General features: G+C 45.3%; 1 protein-coding gene across 1 annotated transcript in view; it reads left to right on the top strand.

Annotated features, from left to right (window-relative positions):
• LOC147684751 (lysosomal alpha-glucosidase-like) overlaps nucleotides 1–18,467 on the top strand; it is a 496,980-nt gene extending 478,513 nt beyond the window's left edge. The window contains exons 17-20 of the mRNA XM_086940598.1: nucleotides 164–262; nucleotides 8,771–8,935; nucleotides 15,864–16,010; nucleotides 17,523–18,467. Coding sequence (XP_086796724.1) covers nucleotides 164–262; nucleotides 8,771–8,935; nucleotides 15,864–16,010; nucleotides 17,523–17,585 — 474 coding nt within the window. The 3' untranslated portion in view covers nucleotides 17,586–18,467. The remainder of the gene's footprint in view (nucleotides 1–163; nucleotides 263–8,770; nucleotides 8,936–15,863; nucleotides 16,011–17,522) is intronic.
• The last annotated feature ends 328 nt before the right edge of the window (nucleotides 18,468–18,795 follow it).

Raw genomic sequence — 18,795 nt, 5'->3', positions numbered from 1 at the left:
ATTCAAGATAACATGTCTTTGATATGCTGTTGTTTAGTACGTCAGATGCAGGATGACAGGAATAATTACTTGAACACTGGGCTTGGGTGGTTATTCAACATATCTGTACCCACAGTTGTCTTCTGTTAATTTTCCTCTAATTACTACATCTGCTTTCCCCCAGGGTTCAGCAATGTCTAGCAAGGGTGAAAGCAAGAAGCTAGCAGCTCCTCTTGATAAAATAAATATATATCTGCGAGAAGGAGCTATTATACCCACACAGGTAAGAATGTCATTGGGCATAATGTCCATAACCTTTCACATGCAGTGCATAAAGAACTCTTTTACTTCTTAAATGTGCACCGAATCATGACGCCTTTGATTCTGTGGACCTAATGTAAAAAACAATTTTTTTTAAGGGTCACTAACCCTCTGGTGTACTAAATCACTTGCAGTTAAAAAGCATTTTTGTATTTACTAAACACATTAACTGACTCGTAAAAGTGTTGGTAAATTGGTGAGTTTAGAAATGGATTATAAATTGCTGTGTTGTGGGTGTCCTTTCCAACTTGCTATTTGTACCCTCATTTATCAAGGGTTTGCAATTGTAATTCCCGCCTCAAACAGTTGGTCAGTTACCCACCCCCAGGTGAGGATGGTATCTGATTCACAAAGAGGAAGGTATTCTCTTTGGAGCCATTTGCCTTAGTGAATGTTGAATGAAAAAAGTTCCACAAGACCACTACCAATGTGAAATGTTTTAAAAATGGAAAACTTTTTTTTTTTTTTTAAATACAGTACGGTTTCCTTTAAGGAAAATGGGCTGCATTAAAAAAAAAATACATATTTTTCTATTTAAACAAAATCCGATGATGGTGACCTGCTGACCATCATCAATATGATTGTAGCAAATCAAAGGGGGTCACAAATGGAGACCTGCCTAATGAATATTACTTAGACAGGTCATTCTGCACCTCCCTGCGAGTCTATATTTTTTTAATCAACTCATTTATACATGGGTTGGCTCACAAATTAAGATTATAATTGCAAAATGTCTGCATTTTGCAACCAATTTTTTAAAATATAATCTTTGTACAACAGGCTTGATATCGCATAGATGCATTGTACACAGGAAACCATATTTGTTTGTTTTTTCATTTCAGCAGGCTTCTTTTAAATATTAAGTGAGGAATGAGAATGCCAGCCAGATCTATTAACTTTGCCAGTGTTAGTTAAAAAATGTGGTACTTTCAACCCTTCATGACTGCATCCTGGTCAGACCTAGCGATGGGTGGTGCTCACCTAATCATTTTAACATGCACAGGAGATGATCAACTATTCCCAAGCTTTTGATTCCATAAAATGGCTGCTGCTAGAGAAATTCTTCTGTTTTGGCAGTTAATGAAAATTTGCCTAGCCTTGGAGAAGGTAAGTTTCAATTCTATTAAGGACACAGAGGTGAGGATTATGCTATCTTTTCTTCACTTTAATCACAAAATTCATAAACAGCACCCATTAATATAAAAACGTAATTTCCCATGAACCGGGGAAAAAATCAGTAACAGCAATTTCATTAGCCCTTTTACAGTTTCCACATTCCAGGCTGTATAACACTCCCATGTTACTTCTTGCTATCCCTCTTTCTTCGCGGGAGTCACGCCATTCCTTTCTTTTCATGCTTATTGCTTCAACCCATCGTTACCTGGAAAGACAATATGCGTCTGCATCATCAATGGAAATTTGGTCGTCACATTAGAGAAAACACATGCATAGTATCAGATAAGCAATGCAACACTGTAAGGCTGTATCATAGAACGAGCAACAATGAAAATAGATTACTTACTCCCTTACTGGTAGGTCTGCATCCATTCTGGTTACTGGGCGGGATAATCCTCGCCTCTGTATCCTTAATAGAATTGAAATTTACCTTCTCCAAGGCTAGGCAAATTTTCTTTCTATGTCCGGACCGGAGGCGAGGATTATGGCCCTTCAAAGCTTACTCACCACCACCTGGCCGCATTCTGCACTGGCTTAAAGAAAACCTCTTAAACATGGAATCTGAGGACCAGTCTGCCGCTCTCATGAGATCCTCCAAACGAGCACCAAGACTAAAGGCCTTAAAGGCCATCGCCCCTGTTCTGAATGGGCCCCGAATGCTTTTGTATTGATGCCCACCTCCTGCATTACCCACCTGACCCTGCAGGCTATTGTGGGTGAAGAAACTGCCTTGAACAGTTTTCTGAGCGCTATCAGGAGTTGTTGTTCGCCCGGTGGACGGACTTCCTCCGTAGCCTCCTCATAGGCCTTAAGGCATTACACCACACAGAGTTTCTGGGAATCTGCGAAAGCTGGGTAAGAATTTGTGCGGGTGTTTGACTTGGTGCATCTACTCACCGTGAATGTTACCCCATCCAGGGAAAAAACTCTAGCTGTAATATCTAAGGCTCGCACATCCGAGACCCTCTTGCAAGAAATGAGGCACAACAAAATTGTCAGCTTTGCTGCAATTTCTTTCCGCAATAAGAACTGGTTGGGTTGCCAGGATAAGAAAAGGCTCAACACCAAATTGATGTCCTAAAGGACCAAGTATCTATATTCCGGGGGAAGGAACAAACGGATCCCTCTTAGTAATCTGCAGACAAAAGGGTGCTCGCCCAGCAGTGTTTCTTCCACCGGAGTGTGCCCCGCTGAAATGGCGGATCTGACGGTATTTATTGACCGATAGGCCAAACCCTTTTCTGCTTAACTCGCCAAGTAATTGAGAATGTGAGTCAAATCTGAGCCCACGGGATCCACTCCTTCGCATACACCAGCATACCCATGGCGTCCAGATTGACCGATAACGATTGTTTGTGCTGTCGGCCCAGGCTCTGGAAAGTAAGAGCTCAGCGTGTCTCGAAAGGGCTGGGAGTATCCATCTTTGCCTGTAATCCGCCAGGCCATGAGGTGTAACAAGCCCTCTTCCACCAGACGGTAGGACTCGCCCTCTGGATTCATCAGAATGTGAGGAAAGTGGGAGGGCCCAGTAGGAGAAGCCCAAGAAAGTTCCAGATGTACCGGAAACCAAACTTGCGACCACCAAAGCGGTGTTACTTGTACCACTGTTGCCTTCTGCCTGCGGACCAGGGCTGCTGTCCGCGTGATCGGGAACGGGGGAAACACATACCCATTCTCCTGACTCCAATCCTGGATGAATGCTTCCGTCGCTTCCACCAGCGGGTCCGGCCACCAACTGAAGAACCGTGGAGCTGGTGGTTGAGCCCGCACGCAAACAGGTCGATGGAGAAAGGGCCCCATCGATAGGCCAGCAGGTGAGAAACCTGTGGATCCAGCTTCCAGACACTGGAGTCCCTCAGATTGCGGGAATGCCAATCCGCTACTTGGTTGCCCCGGCCAGAAAGGTACTCCGCCGTCACCGAGCCCTGGTTGTCCAGGCAGAAATTCCAGAACTCCTTGGCCATGTTCGCCAAGACTTGACATCTGGTGCCTCCCAGATGATTGATATACCTCACTGCTCAGACATTGTCCATCTTTAGGAGTACCGAGAACTAAACCCGATCCTTGGTCCAGCAGCGGACTGAGAATGACCCTGCCAAAAGCTCCAGGCAGTTTATATGCAGGTTTTGTTGTCGAGGAGACCAATTTCCGGCGGTGGAGATATCCCCACACCAAGTGCCCCAGTCCGACCTTCTGGCGTCCGACTCTATCACCAAGTCGGGAATGGAACCGAAGATAGGATAGCCCTTCTGTTCCAGACCTCCATATGCGCTAGCCACCACTCTAACTCCTCTCTCTCCTCATCCGTCTGGGGGACCACCTGGGAGTAAGTAAGACCTCTTCAGACGCTGCAGGGCCTGGTAGTGTAATGGGCTGGGAAAGATCGCCTGAATCAAGGCTGAGAGTAGACCCACAAGGCGTGCGATCTGCCTCAGAGGTTCGCTGTCTGTCGAATCTCGTGTCGGATCTTCCAGAGGTGGAGTCTATGACGCAATCCAGAAAGACCTCCCTCTGCATCGGGACCATGAGCGACTTTGTCTCGTTGATCATAAAACCCAAGCCCTGTAGAAGCTCCACGGCCATCTGAAGGTGAACCCTCAGTCTCGGCGGGCAGTGCGCCAGAATAAACATGTCGTCCAGGTAAATAATCAGCCGGACTCCTTGCACGCGCAAAAACTCTACCTCTGGTTTGAGGACCTTGGTGAAACACCAAGGGCGGACGAGAGGCCTAATGGCAGAGTTAGGAACTCGTAAGCCTGCTTGCGCCACAGAAATTGGAGATAACGACGGTGGGGAGGGAATATCGGAACCGGCAGGTAGCATCCTTCAGATCCAGGCATACAATCCAATCGGATGGAAGCAGCATGTCCCTGAGGAGATGGATACCTTCCATCTTGAAGTGGCGGTACACAAGCCACTTGTTGAAATCCTGAGGTTGATAACCGGCCTCCGAACCCCATCTGCCTTGTCGACCAATAAGAGATTGCTGAGGAAACCCCCTGGATGAACCTTTGTGCGGCAAATTGCTCCCTTCCATAGGAGAACGGAAACGTCTTTGTCTATCATTGCCGCATTGGCGGTGGAAAAGGAGATTGGCCGTGGGCAGGCAAACTATTTGGAACCCCTGTACCATCTGGAGAACCCAAGCATCCCCTGTAATCGCCTCCCAAGTGGGGAGAAACCGCGCCAACTGGCCCCCTCCCGCAACTGCGCTGAAGGCAAAACACTCACTGTTGGAACCTCTGCCTTTGTATCCTCCGCGGCCTTTGAAACGTTGTCCCCTAATTGGGTAGAAGTTATTAAATCGCGGGTTTGCCTGGTACTGCTCGAGCCTGGAGGCTTGCCCCCAGGGCTGGGGGTTTTGAGATGCGATCCGGCTGGTCGAGCGGCCCCTGCCATGACCGACCCCTTGGAAAACCCAAGGGTGGAAGACTCCTTTAATATTCATCTGGGCCTTGTCCCGGGACGTAAACGTCGCAACAAACTTGCCCAATTGTTTGACGAAAGGCCCGCCAAACAAACCCCCCCGTACTACTGCACCCGCCTCTGAGGAGACCAGGTCGCCCAACTTCGGGTCAACTTTAATCAAAAGGGACCGCCGGCGTTCCGACGACAGGGAGCAGTTAGTGTTTCCCATAAAACAGATGGCTCGCTGCGCCCATGCCGAAAGAACATCTGGGGCAATCAGGGAACCGCACAGCCAGACTTCCTCTGCCATGTCCAAAATCTTGATCATGGGACCAATGGCATCCAGGAGCTTGTCCTGGCAAGCCCGCCAGAACCAAACTTTGCCAAGAACATGGCTATTTTGGAATCGCTATCTGGCGAAAGCGCCACCTTCCCCTCCAACGTGGCGCGAGGGCACTCCGCCCTGAGCCTGCTGCGGGCCTTATTCTCTAAAGGCTACCTAAGGCCTGCTGTCACATACTTATCTGCCTTATCCGCAGGAGTCCACTCCGCTGACCTCAGATGGACAATGTCGTCTGGGTCCAGCATGTCTGACATGCCCTCCTTGGGAGGTTCCTGAGGACTTGACGGCCGCTTCATTCTTGAGGGACCTCCATCCTCGTCCGACTTCTCAGGGGAGTCCTCCTCCTGGGGTTGGGGTGAATCTGGCTGAGGGCGGAACAGAGTCAGTGGCTGGGACCTTCAGCGACTCTACCTACAAGGTTTTAGCCAGGAAGGCCTTCTTAAGGTACGTAAAATCGTCCTTATCAACCCCTTGTTCACACTTACTCTTGGGGGGTTGCATCCTTACTGTCTTGGTCAGGGCCCTTATCCTGTGCCATCTTTGCGCACTCCTGCATAATCCTATCAGCCAACCTCTGTTCCATGGGCGTCATCAGCTCATTGACGGCCCGGTTAATGGAGGTATCAATGTCCACATAGAAATTATCGTCCCACTGTAGGTAGGCTAGGGAGTCCTCCTCCTTGTAATAATCCTGATCCATTCTTAGGTTACTAGGGGTATTCACCAAGTCCACAGGGGATGAGGCGTCTCTAGGGGAGCAGGCACAATCAACATGTGAAGATTTGGTCTGAGGGCCCCCCCCAGATAATAGTGGCCAGAGGCACACAATTTGGCGAGGCATGTCCCTCGGGACACCTAGCACCCTCAAAATACACAGGGTATATACCGCCTGAAGTAAGGTGTCCTTGCACAGGCCACTAGGCCCAGCGCTTCACTGATCCTGAATAAACTCACCTCAGGGCGAAATTGTGCCGAGCCCTGGTGTACCGAACCACCACCTGCCCAGGCGGGCGTTTTGAATTAAGATGGGAGAATTAAATACTGACCCAGACACTCTGAGCTTATCAGGCAGCCAGGGGCGCGAGCAATGACAATTGCATGGAGCGCAACTGAAAATTCCCTCACAGGAAGCGTGCTCTGCAGCCAGCGAGTCAGGGAAACCCCGCAGCACCCTCTAGCAGGTGGAGGACTGCACCGCGGCATCTGGTTTGGAACACCGGTCGCGTAAGGCGTGCCAATCTGTCCCACAACTAATTGAGGGATCTGAAAATGAAAACAGTACCAACGTGCATCCGCCTCACAGCTCTGCGCCTCACATGTAAAAACAGTCAGCCTAAGTAAGGAACAAGAGAAAAAATGTACTTTAACTATCTGCCGAGCAGCGAAGAAAGAGGGATAGCAGGCAGTGACATGGAGTGTTATACAACCTGGAATGTGGACACTGTAACAGGACTAATGAAATTGCTGTTATTAATTTTTTCCCTGGTTCATGCGAAATGTAGTTTTGATATTAATGGCTGCTGTTTATACATTTTGTGATTAAAGTGAAGAAAGGATAGCATAATCCTCGCCTCCGTTCCTGACTTAGAATCAGGTTGCTTAGGTTCTTGCACTTCCCTTCAGACTGTGGATTATTGAATGGCTGACAGGAGTAAATACTCCATGAGCTAATTGAATCCTATTTATAATTGTAAGAAGTCCTCTGCTGCCTGGACCAGTGACCATCCAACAATTAATTGCAAAATATGCAAAAGGTTAACTGTTCAAAATAACTCGCTCACCAAATGTAATGCTTATGTTCTCACAATATTTACACCAATTAGTAACAACACTAAAAGCACAACATAATTAATAATACATAGCCAAACTAATAAATAATAAGACACTTGTAGGATTTTTTTTATAGCATTAAGGGAGTAATGTTGTATGTAATTTCATCTGCAAGATTGATGCAATTACAAATGTAGTATACAATCACATCAAGGGTGAGGTCATGAGCATTTCATTTGTGGTGCAAAATTTGGTTTGCATGCCTGTTATCGGAGTAATGGATTGCAGTTCCAAATTCAGTGTTTTGGGGATTTTAATTCGCAATCATAACTGCTCTTTAATTGTAGTTTTGTAAGTGAATTTGTAAGGTTTTTAAAGCATATATTCGGGTTTTATGACCAAAGCTAACAATAGCTTTACATTGACCACCTCTTTTTTTTTCAGTCAGTATAGTATTTACAAGGGCCAAATGTGATCTATTTATCTGCAATGTGTTACACCTTTCTACAGAATATAACAGAAGCAGATTATCGATTCATTTGTAAATGACACTGCTTATGTTGTTGGCTAGAGTTATAAAGACAAGTGTAATGTGACGATAGTTCCAGAAATTTCACTGAACATTCACTAAACTAGTGCATGTATTTCAGCCTCTTCCTTAAAGGGTTGCACTGATCCGTTAAGCAAGGTCTAAGAACAATTGGTGATGGCTTCCAAAACGTTGACCTTCCATGTTAATTCCCATGGGAAATTTCAGTTTCAGATTCTGAAAAAAATGACACCAAATTTGGCAAAAGTTTACTCCGAAACCGTGCTTTTTGTGATCTAGTGTAAAGCTGTTAAGCTGTTTTTGAGAATTTGTTTTAAAAGGTGCTTTGAGTGTTCTTGAAGGGAATAAATAAATGGGTATGTCACGACGCTGGTCCTGTGGGAGTCCTGTGGTACCGAAAATTTTAAACAAAATAGGGTCTTCTGATTGGCCCAGGAAGCTTTCTTCCATGTTTGTCGTTTCCGTACAACGGGACTGGTACCGGTCCTGCAGTACGGAGCAATCTGAATGGCTGGCTGCAACCCAGAGAAAAATGTTGTGGCCGCCACTAGAGGTCTTAGGAACAATGTACCTATGTCCTAGAAATTAAAAAAAAATTAAATGGGATATGGGGCCGTTCTTATTGGTGGAATTGTGGCCAATGGAAGCGCTGGAAATATTTTTGCTTGAATTTGTATGGTCAAAATCTATGTTGCTGCATTGGCACCCTCAATATCCATGAATTTCAATACAGACTCCAATGTCTGATGTAACTCTAGTTTCCCTAATATTGTAATGGCAACCGCAATCGGCAATTCCACCAATAAGAATGGGTGTTGAATGTTTTAAGGACACCAATCACAGTATAGCATGTAAAATGTTTTTTAAGCGCAGAAGAAAGCATAAATGGCAAAACGCGTCTGCAAATTATATAACCATTACACTAAGCGAGTGCTCCGACCGAGAAATGAATTGTGGAAAAGCGGGTCCTATAAAGTCAGATCACAGGAACTTATAATTGCGCTGCTGGTGAAGCTGTAATGTAATTTACTGTTCAATTACTAAAGTGAAAATGCAAAATATTGTAATCCATGTAGGTTGAGCTAGATGTCCATACCATATATTCCACTGAGTTGTTCTCCTGAATTTCTTGCTGTTAGTGTCTTATATATTTTTTTTTTAACAAGTTGAAAAGAAGACATTGTTGCTCATAACTCTGTGTGTTCCTTTCATCTCCTCTTTAGAAACCAGACACTACCACCTGGGTGAGCAGTGGGAATTCCCTTTGCTTAATTGCCACCCTTTCTGAGAATGGCACAGCATTTGGGGATCTGTTTTGGGATGATGGTGAAAGCCTGGACACTTTTGAGAGCGGGAACTATTCATATCTGATTTTCAATGTGTCACAGGTAGGAATTCTATTAACTTTGCTTTATAGAGTATGTTTATGGATACACTTCAATGCATGTCTTCTTCTTCGATTAAAGGACCAGTTTAAGCAAATACATTTTTCAGGAATGCCTGTCCTACTTGAGAATCTTTGTTCTCATATCTGAATACAAACAATGGTGCTTGGTAAAAGTGTGAACAAATCTCCACGTTGCCGCTTTACAGTTTTCAGTGTGTTGAATATGTTTCATTAAAGCAGCTGTAGCCGCTTTCCCCTCTAGTGCAATGAGCTTTAGTTCTACAGGACTGAACTTTGTTAGCTTTCTGATAGCATAAATAGAATGCACAACACCATCCATCAGGATACGGATTGTTTAGCCGTGGCTTAACCGGTACGGACTGGGTCATAGTTAACAAACAATTGATCCGGCTTACAGATATCATTTGTCTTGTTCAGAAAACATTTTAAGGCTAACCTGACATCTAGAGATTGGAGAGGCCTTTCAGCTGGTGTAGAAGGGTGATAAAAGAAAGCAGGCAGTGTAATGGTCTGATTAAAGTTGAAATTCAAAATAAATTTTAATAAGAATGTTGGGTGAGTCCTCCTAACCATCTTACTACTATGGAATACCATGTATGGTTCGGGAGAACATGATGCCCGATATCTCACTAACCCTACTAGCTGACATGATAGCCACAAGGAAAACAACTTTCCAAGAAAAGTGTTGTAAGGCAGAGTTGGCGGAAGAGCAGGAGAGTCTAGAAGTACTGTAGGTGATGGCAAATACGCCCTGGAGTACTCAGAATCTAAAGTAGATGGTAGACTTTGTGGCCCTGACCTTCACACCCCTCTGGAATGTCTCAACGTCAGTTGTCTCCTAAGTCTACAAACTTCTCGACATCGATGTGCTCCTTTGCCTCGACATTGACTTCCTATGCCTCAACATCGAAAGTCATCTTCTCTTTGACGTCGATCCATCTCTTTATGTCGAGCATGGAGGAACACTACCTTGTCACAACATCGAAGCCTTTGACGTCCACCTGGATCAACATAATTTTAGTTGGTGGCTTCTCTTTTTGGATCTCCCACAGCTGGAGTCCACAGAGGAAGATGGAAGAACTGCATGGACGTCCCACCTTTAGGTTGCGCCTGCTGCTGCCTGTGCTGTTACATGGAGGCCTTTCCCTCAGGGTGCATCTAGAAAAGCTCTTACAGTGTGAGCACTTGTCAGGAATGTGACTGTCAGGAAGGCAGATGATGCAGATTGCATGAGGATCGGACCTGGCCTTCTTTCTTCCATAAGCAGTACACTTGTGAATTATAGATGCTATTTTATTTGACAACTTAAAAATATTTTCTGTCAGAAAATGACTGAAAAACACTGAAACCGATGAAATTCATTGAGTGAAATAGCTGTCAAAAAGTTTGTATGAGATTTTTGAGAGAAAAAAGCCAAAACATGCCGAACTCAGTGCGCTAAGATCCTGTCAACAGGAGCAGGAAAAAAGAACTGAGGCAACGGCCACCTGCGGGGCATGAAGGGATACAGTACAGGAGCACTCTGGGTCCTTATCGGTGCCTATGACCTTTTCACACCAGGACCCCAGCACCACACAACCATCAAGGCAGCAGATTCAACACAGCGGACACTCATTGCCCCAGAGCCCAGCCCTGGTTGGTCAGAAGGCATACACATCATACCACAAACTGGAAGCTGCACAGACCCATACACCTTGGTCACCACCACTACCCTCCAAACCCCCAACCCCCGACAGACCACCCAAGACTCAGGAACCCTACCAAAAACCCAACGGAACAAAATGAAGCAACGAAGAGTCCCATAAGAAAGCCCATAACAAAGAACAGAGGAATTGACAATCCCAGGATGTGGACGTCCGTAGGAACCCTCAGGGGACGGGGGCCTTGGCAACAGTTAGTGTCCCCCAAATCTCCGGCCCGGGGTGTCTTCCCAAAAGTACATAAGTACCCACGGTACCTGAAAGGGAGGTGTCCCTCCGACGCCAACCAACCTTCCTCCCTGGGCTCAGGCTGCTCCTGATCTATCCTGCGACGGTGCCACCGTCACCGTTGCCACAGAGGCAACTGCTGCACCTCTCTCCTGCAGGCTGACTGTGGGATCCGGCCTTCTCGATGCAGCCGCCCGACCCACTCTTTGCCAGGATGGGGAGCGCCGTCTCCGTCTCGACGGGGAGTTCCCTCCACTCGGGGAAGGGGCAGCGCCATCCAAGCCCAGGCGGTCCTTGGCAGCCTGCAAGGATCTGACTTGAACCAACCTGTTTTGCCATCTAAAGATAAGGTGAAAGGGATGGCCCCAGGAGTAGGCCATATTCTGATCACGCAAGAAGGCCGTAACAGGCCAAAAGTCACGCCTCTTCTGAAGCGTCGAGGCCGCCAGGTCATGGAACAGCTGGGGACTATGGTCCCGAAATTGCAATAAAGAAATCCCTCGAGCTTTCCGAAGTATGCGTTCTTTCAGTTGGAAGTCGTGGATGCAAACCAGGATATCAGGGGGTGGAGCCCCCCGCCTCTCGGCAGACCAACTCTATGGACCCTGTCCATACGAATCTCGTGGAGGTAGTCCTCACCACCCAGGATCTGCAGGAAGAGGGCCTCCACGTAGCCGCGCAAGTCTCCAGCTTCCCCGTCCCAGGGCACGGCTCGGATGCGGATGTTGTTCCGGCAGGACCTGTTTTCCAAGTCCTCCGCGTGGGCCTGGAGGTCTAAATTCTGTTATGTGAGCCGGATTACATCCTGCTGGAGTTGGTGCACTTCGCCAGCCAGTCCCAAGTCATGGTCTTCCAGTGTGGCCACTCGCTCACCAATGCCATCTACATCCCTCCTCACCTCGCGGATATCTGAAGCGAGCTGGGAGCGGAGCTCCGAGATGTCCTCCTTTATAGCAGAGAAAAGCTCTAACATGAAGGCCTTAGTGGTAGGCGCCTAACGTCTGCTGGGCTCCCCTCGGTGGGGCCTCCCTGCCCGGCTTCTCCTTACGGGGCTTGGAGGACATTGCGCCGTCTCTGTCTTCCCCACTATGCCAGATTGAGTGTCAGACCCGACTCTTCGCCGTCGGTGCAAATCACTTAGAGCCGCCTCGGAGCGCTGCTCTATTCAGTCTTAGAGTAGCACTGTGGGGCCCTCAAGGCAACTTGCTGCAGCAGGGCCAATCGATCCGACTGATTCCAAAGAGGACCGTCAGAGCGGTGAGTGATCCTGTGATCCAGGCGCCTATAAGGGGGAGGCCCTGCCAAGCAGGGAGACCCCAGGCTCGAATGGCGCAAAAGTCCAGGCTCGTGACAAGGCCCCGTCTCCGCCCGTCCCCTCACTCATGTTTCCCCGGGCCTCTCGCGGTGACCTTCCCCTCCGGCAAGCCCTGCTTCCCAGCTGCGTCTTCAATGGGGCCTCGCCAGGGTACGAGCGGTACTCCAGGCTCCTTCAAGCTCCTTCACGCAAGTGGCGGCGCTTTATCAGGCGCCCGAGTCACCGCCACCGCCTTCAGCTGCGGTGCAAAGGCCCCTTCCCAGACAGGCCCCCGAGGAACGGATCGCTCGGGTCTGTAAACTGGTCAGGCCGCATGCGGGGTTATGCCCCAGGCTGCTCGCAGTCCCCAGGTGGCGGCCGTCGCCCAAGATACTCCTGCCGCTGGGCCGTCGATGCTGATTGCCTGTAACTGCTCCGTAGTGCCGTTCCGCTTCTTCCCCGGACAGTATAGTGGGGCTCTCAAGGCAACGTGCCGCAGCAGGGCAAGAACGTACAGGTAGGCTCCAATGAGGTCTTATGACACGCTAGGAGCACTTTCAACATATGAGCCACCGAGAGCCTCCGACCCAGGGATCTGCTTTTCCTCCCCGTAGGCAGCTAGGGCACTGCCGCTCACTGCCGTCTGTTCGGAGGCTCCACTGCCAATTCATGGGATACTTTAAAATGCTCCAAAGGAATTACAAATAAATAGCACTGTCATGGTTAACTAGACATCAGTTTCCAGGAGATACCTTCGTTTTACCCACATTGCCTGCAGAAATGTGGATGTTACAAACACACACAGTTCGTCCATATCCGATTTCAAGATTCTAAAAAAGGTGGAATAATCCCTGATGCCAACATTTCTACACAATTGGATGGTCCATTTTGACCTGGCCTTCGAATATGCAGGGCAGAAGAAGAATACGTGAATTTTAGTTTCCTCTGCCACACGGCATCCAGGACAAAGATAGGAAACCTTACCCGACCACTTATTAGTTGTTGCAAAAAGCGGGAGGGTCCCATATCTGAATTGAAGGTAAAGTCTCCTTGTAGACAAAGGATAAATTCGGTCCAGAACCTGTTTAAAGCGGTACTGTGCCTTGAAATTCAAAAACCAGTGAGTCAAACTTGTGGAACTAGCCGCTTGAATTAAACTTGCTAGTTTGAGGGTTCTCAGCTCTTTAACTAAAGTTTGTTTTGGGGTTGCTAGACATGCCTCCTCTGGGAGAACCATAAGTCCTCCTTGTGGATAGCATCAAATGAATCCCGCACGTAGGACAGCCATGGTATGCTTCCAACAGCCCCGGGTAACAGTAACAGTGCCTTTAGTTCCTCCCTGTAGTGGGCCAGCTCTACTGTACTCCATAGCCGACGCCAATATAACAGTTAATAAGACGAGGAATCTTTATGGTAGAGAAATCACAATAGAAGCAATCCACAAATATACTTCTATTTCTACTATGGCTTTCTTGGGAAACCACTATAGTACTTAATAACGATAGATTGAGTCACATGTGTTCGGGGCATCTACTACTGTCTGGTGGCAAAAAAAATTCCCATTGTGTAAAACAAATGGTCGAGCATGTTTTATTATTCAGGAAAAATCGAATAGGCTTTTGTCATTTGTTGTTTTTCTCACTGTTCAGAAAAGCTCAAAGGCGTACAGTGCAGGAAATTATTACCTGCGTATTGCGATGCAAATACTTTTGTTCTGTAGAAAGCTGGCATATTATCAAAACATTTTCTAAGATATAAAAGCAAATTATTACTAGGGCTGCTTTTAATGAGAAATACATATATATTTTTTTAATTAATGAATTAAAAATTGCAAATAAACCGAAGCTTCCAAACATACGTAGCCATGCACTTCAGGGGCTAACAACCCCGTTTTTGGTACACCCAAGGTGATTTCACTAGCAGGAAAGCCTCTAATACTGCTCTTCTAAAGATATTGGCAGAGCAACAAAATGGAATTAGCCCATAGCTACACCAGACACTATTGTCTTGAGTCAAGAGCAGTTGCTGTCATAGGCCATTCATCTCTGTAAACTATGTTTGCATAATAGAGTGGTATATGTGTTGCTTTCTCTTTTTTTCTAATTGGTTTGGCTTTCTCCCCAGGCTTTAGTTTGTTGCTTTGGTTTCTCGTTTCCGCCCTTTTCAAAATAGCCATTTGGGAAAGATAAACACATCTTTTTCTTAAATGTAAGTTCACTATATTTGTTTCCCAAAGTAAAGCCATACAGAGGTTTGTGATGTAGGTTTTAAAACTGGTGATTTTCTTTGTCCTTTGAAAGTATCCCGAAATTCTGCTAATTCAATGTTTTCCACTTTAATACCAATACTCTTAATGGAGATTTAGGATTACAAGTGAGTGATCTTTATTTACTGGTTATGTATAAACCTTTTATTTTTTGGTTATTAATTGTTCATTTATTCTGTGAAACCTCTTCCCTTCAGCAATGGCAACAAGTATTTCCTTGTTGCAAGACATAGTTCTAATCCTAGCACCTAAAATACACAAGGCCTAGGGAATCTATTGAAGTAGAGTAACCACCCGTATAGGTAGGAGTTAAACGTTGCTACTTAGTTATAACAATAGAGCAATGTTTTCAGAAATACCTCCCTGTCCAAACACTACTGTAGTAAAATATGCCATTTCAACAATGTTGTTTACTTCGGTCCTTTAGTCAAAAGCTGGGTGAAAATGAAGTCTCATAGTAGATGTGATGTGTGGTAACATATGGAGGGGGAATTTTGTGCCCCCTTTCCATGATGGGGCAGCTCCCTGGTAATTATACCCCTACATCTTTACCGGTGTTGGGGAGATCCACGAAGTCTTCCTCCAGGATACTGCCAGGACAGATCTGCAAACGTCGGTGTTTTATGTTCTCTTTTCCGCTTTCCTTGCTAGCATGTATTACCATAAAGGTGTACAGTATCTGAGGTGAAATGGATCAATTGCATTTTTTTATGGAGCATACTCCTGTACAACTGGCTGCTCAGCCACTTGATGAAGCTCGGCATTATGCACTCCCTATTGGTAAATCCACCAATGGAGCACACCAGCCATTAATGATGATCACTGTTTAATCGGCAGCCATCATCATTGATCGTGTGCCCAGCAGTACTGCGCCATCAATTCCGAATTGTAGACCTCAATGTATTAACTATTTCATTAATAATGTTTGATCTCCAAGAATACAGAATGTTCCAGTAGTCCTACAAATCATACAATCCTGTTGGCACTAGGTAGGCGTTCTAGGTGTAGTTACAGCACTCCAGTCTGTACATTGTGTCACAGAGGCCTTTTATTGCCATAAATACGCAAACACAGCCTTTTTTGGATTCACTTTTTTGTCCACTAAGAAATTAGGAATTACCAGTGGAATCAGTAATTTGAGGTCTAATTCCCCTGGTTAATTACTCGGTGTTCGCCTGGTGATTCACTCAAAATCTCTGGGTAAATGTTAACAGATCCACAGTGTTTTCAGAGATCTCATCATTCTGATGGGGCTGGAAACTGCAGTTACTGGCCCCACTGGAATTACGTGGCTGCTCATATTGAAGGCCCTAGTTGTGTGTGAAGTATTTCTACGGTCTAAAATATATAAGTAAAATGTTATTATAAGCTGTGATTATTAGGCTGGTCATTGGACTGTAAATCCTCTTATTATTTTTAGAATATCTTCACATCTACTGTTATTCATGCCAACGTGGATGCCACTTACAGGACTGTGGATGTACTGAAAGTCTTTGGGGTCCCGGCTCGGCCATCGAAGGTCATGGTCAACACCAAAGAAATGGCTTTCTCTTATCTGGAAAATCAGGTAAATACTGGCAATCTCTCTGGCAGAGGGGTTCCTATATCTTTCATCTTGCAGTTGATACAAAGGAAGGGTGGGGGGATAACCAGATTGGCAAAACTCTCATTGTACTAAGCCATTCTTGGGAAAGATAGTCACAAATGAAATGTTGTTATAATCATATTGGTATAGCTACATTTTAGTTAATTAGATTAGATTTCTAGCTAAAGTTTTAGCACAGTTATGAACTGACAGTCCAAATACGTTGTACGGCTGATTTGTTAAAATAGCTTCATTTTATATCCACACTATTTTGGTAAATCTAGTTCAATATTTGAGTGACTAATACAATCTGATACAAGGCCGTTAACAAGGGTGTTACACCTATTACTTATTAAAATTATTTATTTATGTTGCAATGTGTCTACTTAAGACAGTGGAAGAGCCTTGATAATGCTGTTGCACCGCTTCCTTCTACAAATGTATCTGTTTGTAAGGACAGTGTTGAGTATAAATATCAATGAAGGGTTAGATCTGGGTGACCTCGCCCTGACTGCTGACACTTCTTTAGCTGGAGGGTGGAGACCTAGGCACTGAAGTGGGGAAAGAGAACACAAGTCTCCTTTAGAAGTTCAATTAGGTCCTTTTACAGGGAGGAGCTACTGAACAGACTTCCTGAGCACTGCCATTTGGTAGATGGTGGGGGAGAAGGGTAGAGCTGCAGTGTCTTTTGTTAACGGTAAGAAGGGTCTCATAGCTGAGGCCAATTATTTACACCTTTTCTATCAAGGGTGGCTATCGGAGATCTAGGTGCAGAAAACGCACACCTTTGTGCCTTTGTTGTGGGTACTGTGGACTGGAGTCAACCCTGCTCTAGGGAGCATCACTCTGCACAAATAGTTTGGGAGGACAGGTGAAAGAGCTGCACCAAACCGACTCTAAAAGTGCAACAAATCCACAATCCCCGGTCTGTTTTGGCTGTATAAATCTGGGAGCCATCAGCCCACTTATTGTTCCAGTTTCAAGTTCTCTTTAACCAAGGAAGGGAGTGCTCCACAGAGTGATAAAAGGATTATTGTGCAACTAGAGCTGGATACTGTCTGACAGAGTTGATAGGTCATCACCAGGATGCGGCCTTGCTTAAAAAAGCCAACTCTCTGACCAGAAGCACCTTGAAGCCACCCTTCTGCAGAGAGAAGGAAGGGGCCTATGAACCAGGCAAAGGTGTAGCTGACCGGAAGCTCCACAGCATGCTATTTTTTGGTGCTTTGTTAGTCTGCCAGCTGAGTGAAGACTGAGAAGAGCGATCTGAATCGCTTGGGCTCTAGTAATAAAGAACCCCTTGCCCTAACCTAATAGCATGTACTGTAATGAGCACTGTGTGCAGCTTATGTGGTAAAGTATATGTGACCGAAAAAACATAATAATTTTTCCTCCCTCTTGAGATTGTGGAGAGTCAGAGCAAATTAATCAACAAATGAGCTGGCCTAACTCCTTGTTTCTTTTTCCCTTTATTTACTTTGTCCCTGTCTACAGGTTCTTCTTGTGGATAATCTTCATTTGAATCTCAGTGTAGGATTCACCATTCAATGGATGTGATTATTGTGGCTGTTTGAGCACTAAGGTCCTGAATTATTTCTAGAAATATCCTGAACACCAATTGGAGAGCAATTTATAAAGAAAAAGCATCTGTATGTTGAACATATCAGTGACTGATACATCAACTGATCTGATCTCCTGCTTCAAAATATCAGCTTTCCGAAAGCTTCCGGAGCTCCATGAAATGCCAAGCTTCAGAGTTTGAAAACTTATGAGTTATACATTCATAAAATATGGCATGGATTGGTTGTCAGCAAATTAGTACCATGCTGCACATAGATGTAACTGCTTACACCAATAAAAAAGTGCACATGCGATGTAAAGTGTAGGATGAGACTACCAGGATATTTTCCTGGCAAATGTAAAACACTGTTTCTTGACTGCTTTTGCTCACCTCTTCCATTGTCCATATATCAGCTCAATATTTGTCTTCTGATGAGTTACTTATTTGGCCATGGGGAGCTCCTATTTCCCCCTCCCTGTTATCTTGATTGTATTACGTTTTTTATTACTTGTGTAATTTATTGATTCTTCACTGTATGAATTGATTGATTTCTCGAGGAACAACTCCTTAATCATTCTCTCAATCATCCCTTCTAATTAAGTGCCTCTGTTCAAAATTAAATAGTACATCAATTATTTTGTAGATCAGTTTATTCCTAACTTAACAACTTTTACCTAGAGGCTCACGAATGGTAAGGTGCATCATTTCTTGGGTCGAGGATGATGAACATGCACGTTTTTGATCCTTCTGAACTGCCTTTGGGGGCAGACAGGCTTAGTTAGTTCTTAGTTACCTTGAGAGTGTGCCCGAATAATTTGTTAACACCTGAATCATCTTGATTTGTTGGTAAACCTACAATAAACTCAATTTTCAAGGCCCTCATTGGTTACCCTTCTTGCAATGCGTGTCGCTGAATACCTCTAGGTTGATGAGTCAAAGTCCTTAAGCATCAATAGTTAATGAATTCAGAACAGTATTTGAATGTCATTCTATGTTGATTGTGCTGAAATAGAATGGAATGATGGACCAAGACTTTATTCAGCGAGTATATGTGTTTTGTTTTCAGTCAATATGGGATTGTCATCTGTGGTTTCTTTTGACATAACTAGATAACGCATCGCCTTTGTTGTTTTTTTGTTGTTCCAGTAAATGTAGTTCTTACAGAAAAAAACGATTGTTACATTCTCTAACAAATACTAGGCTGGC

The sequence above is a fragment of the Lissotriton vulgaris genome, chromosome 10, assembly GCF_964263255.1.
Source record: "Lissotriton vulgaris chromosome 10, aLisVul1.2, whole genome shotgun sequence".
Lineage (NCBI taxonomy): Eukaryota > Metazoa > Chordata > Amphibia > Caudata > Salamandridae > Lissotriton > Lissotriton vulgaris.
The sequence above is the reverse complement of the archived record's forward strand: the minus strand, read 5'-3'. Positions and strand labels throughout refer to the sequence as shown.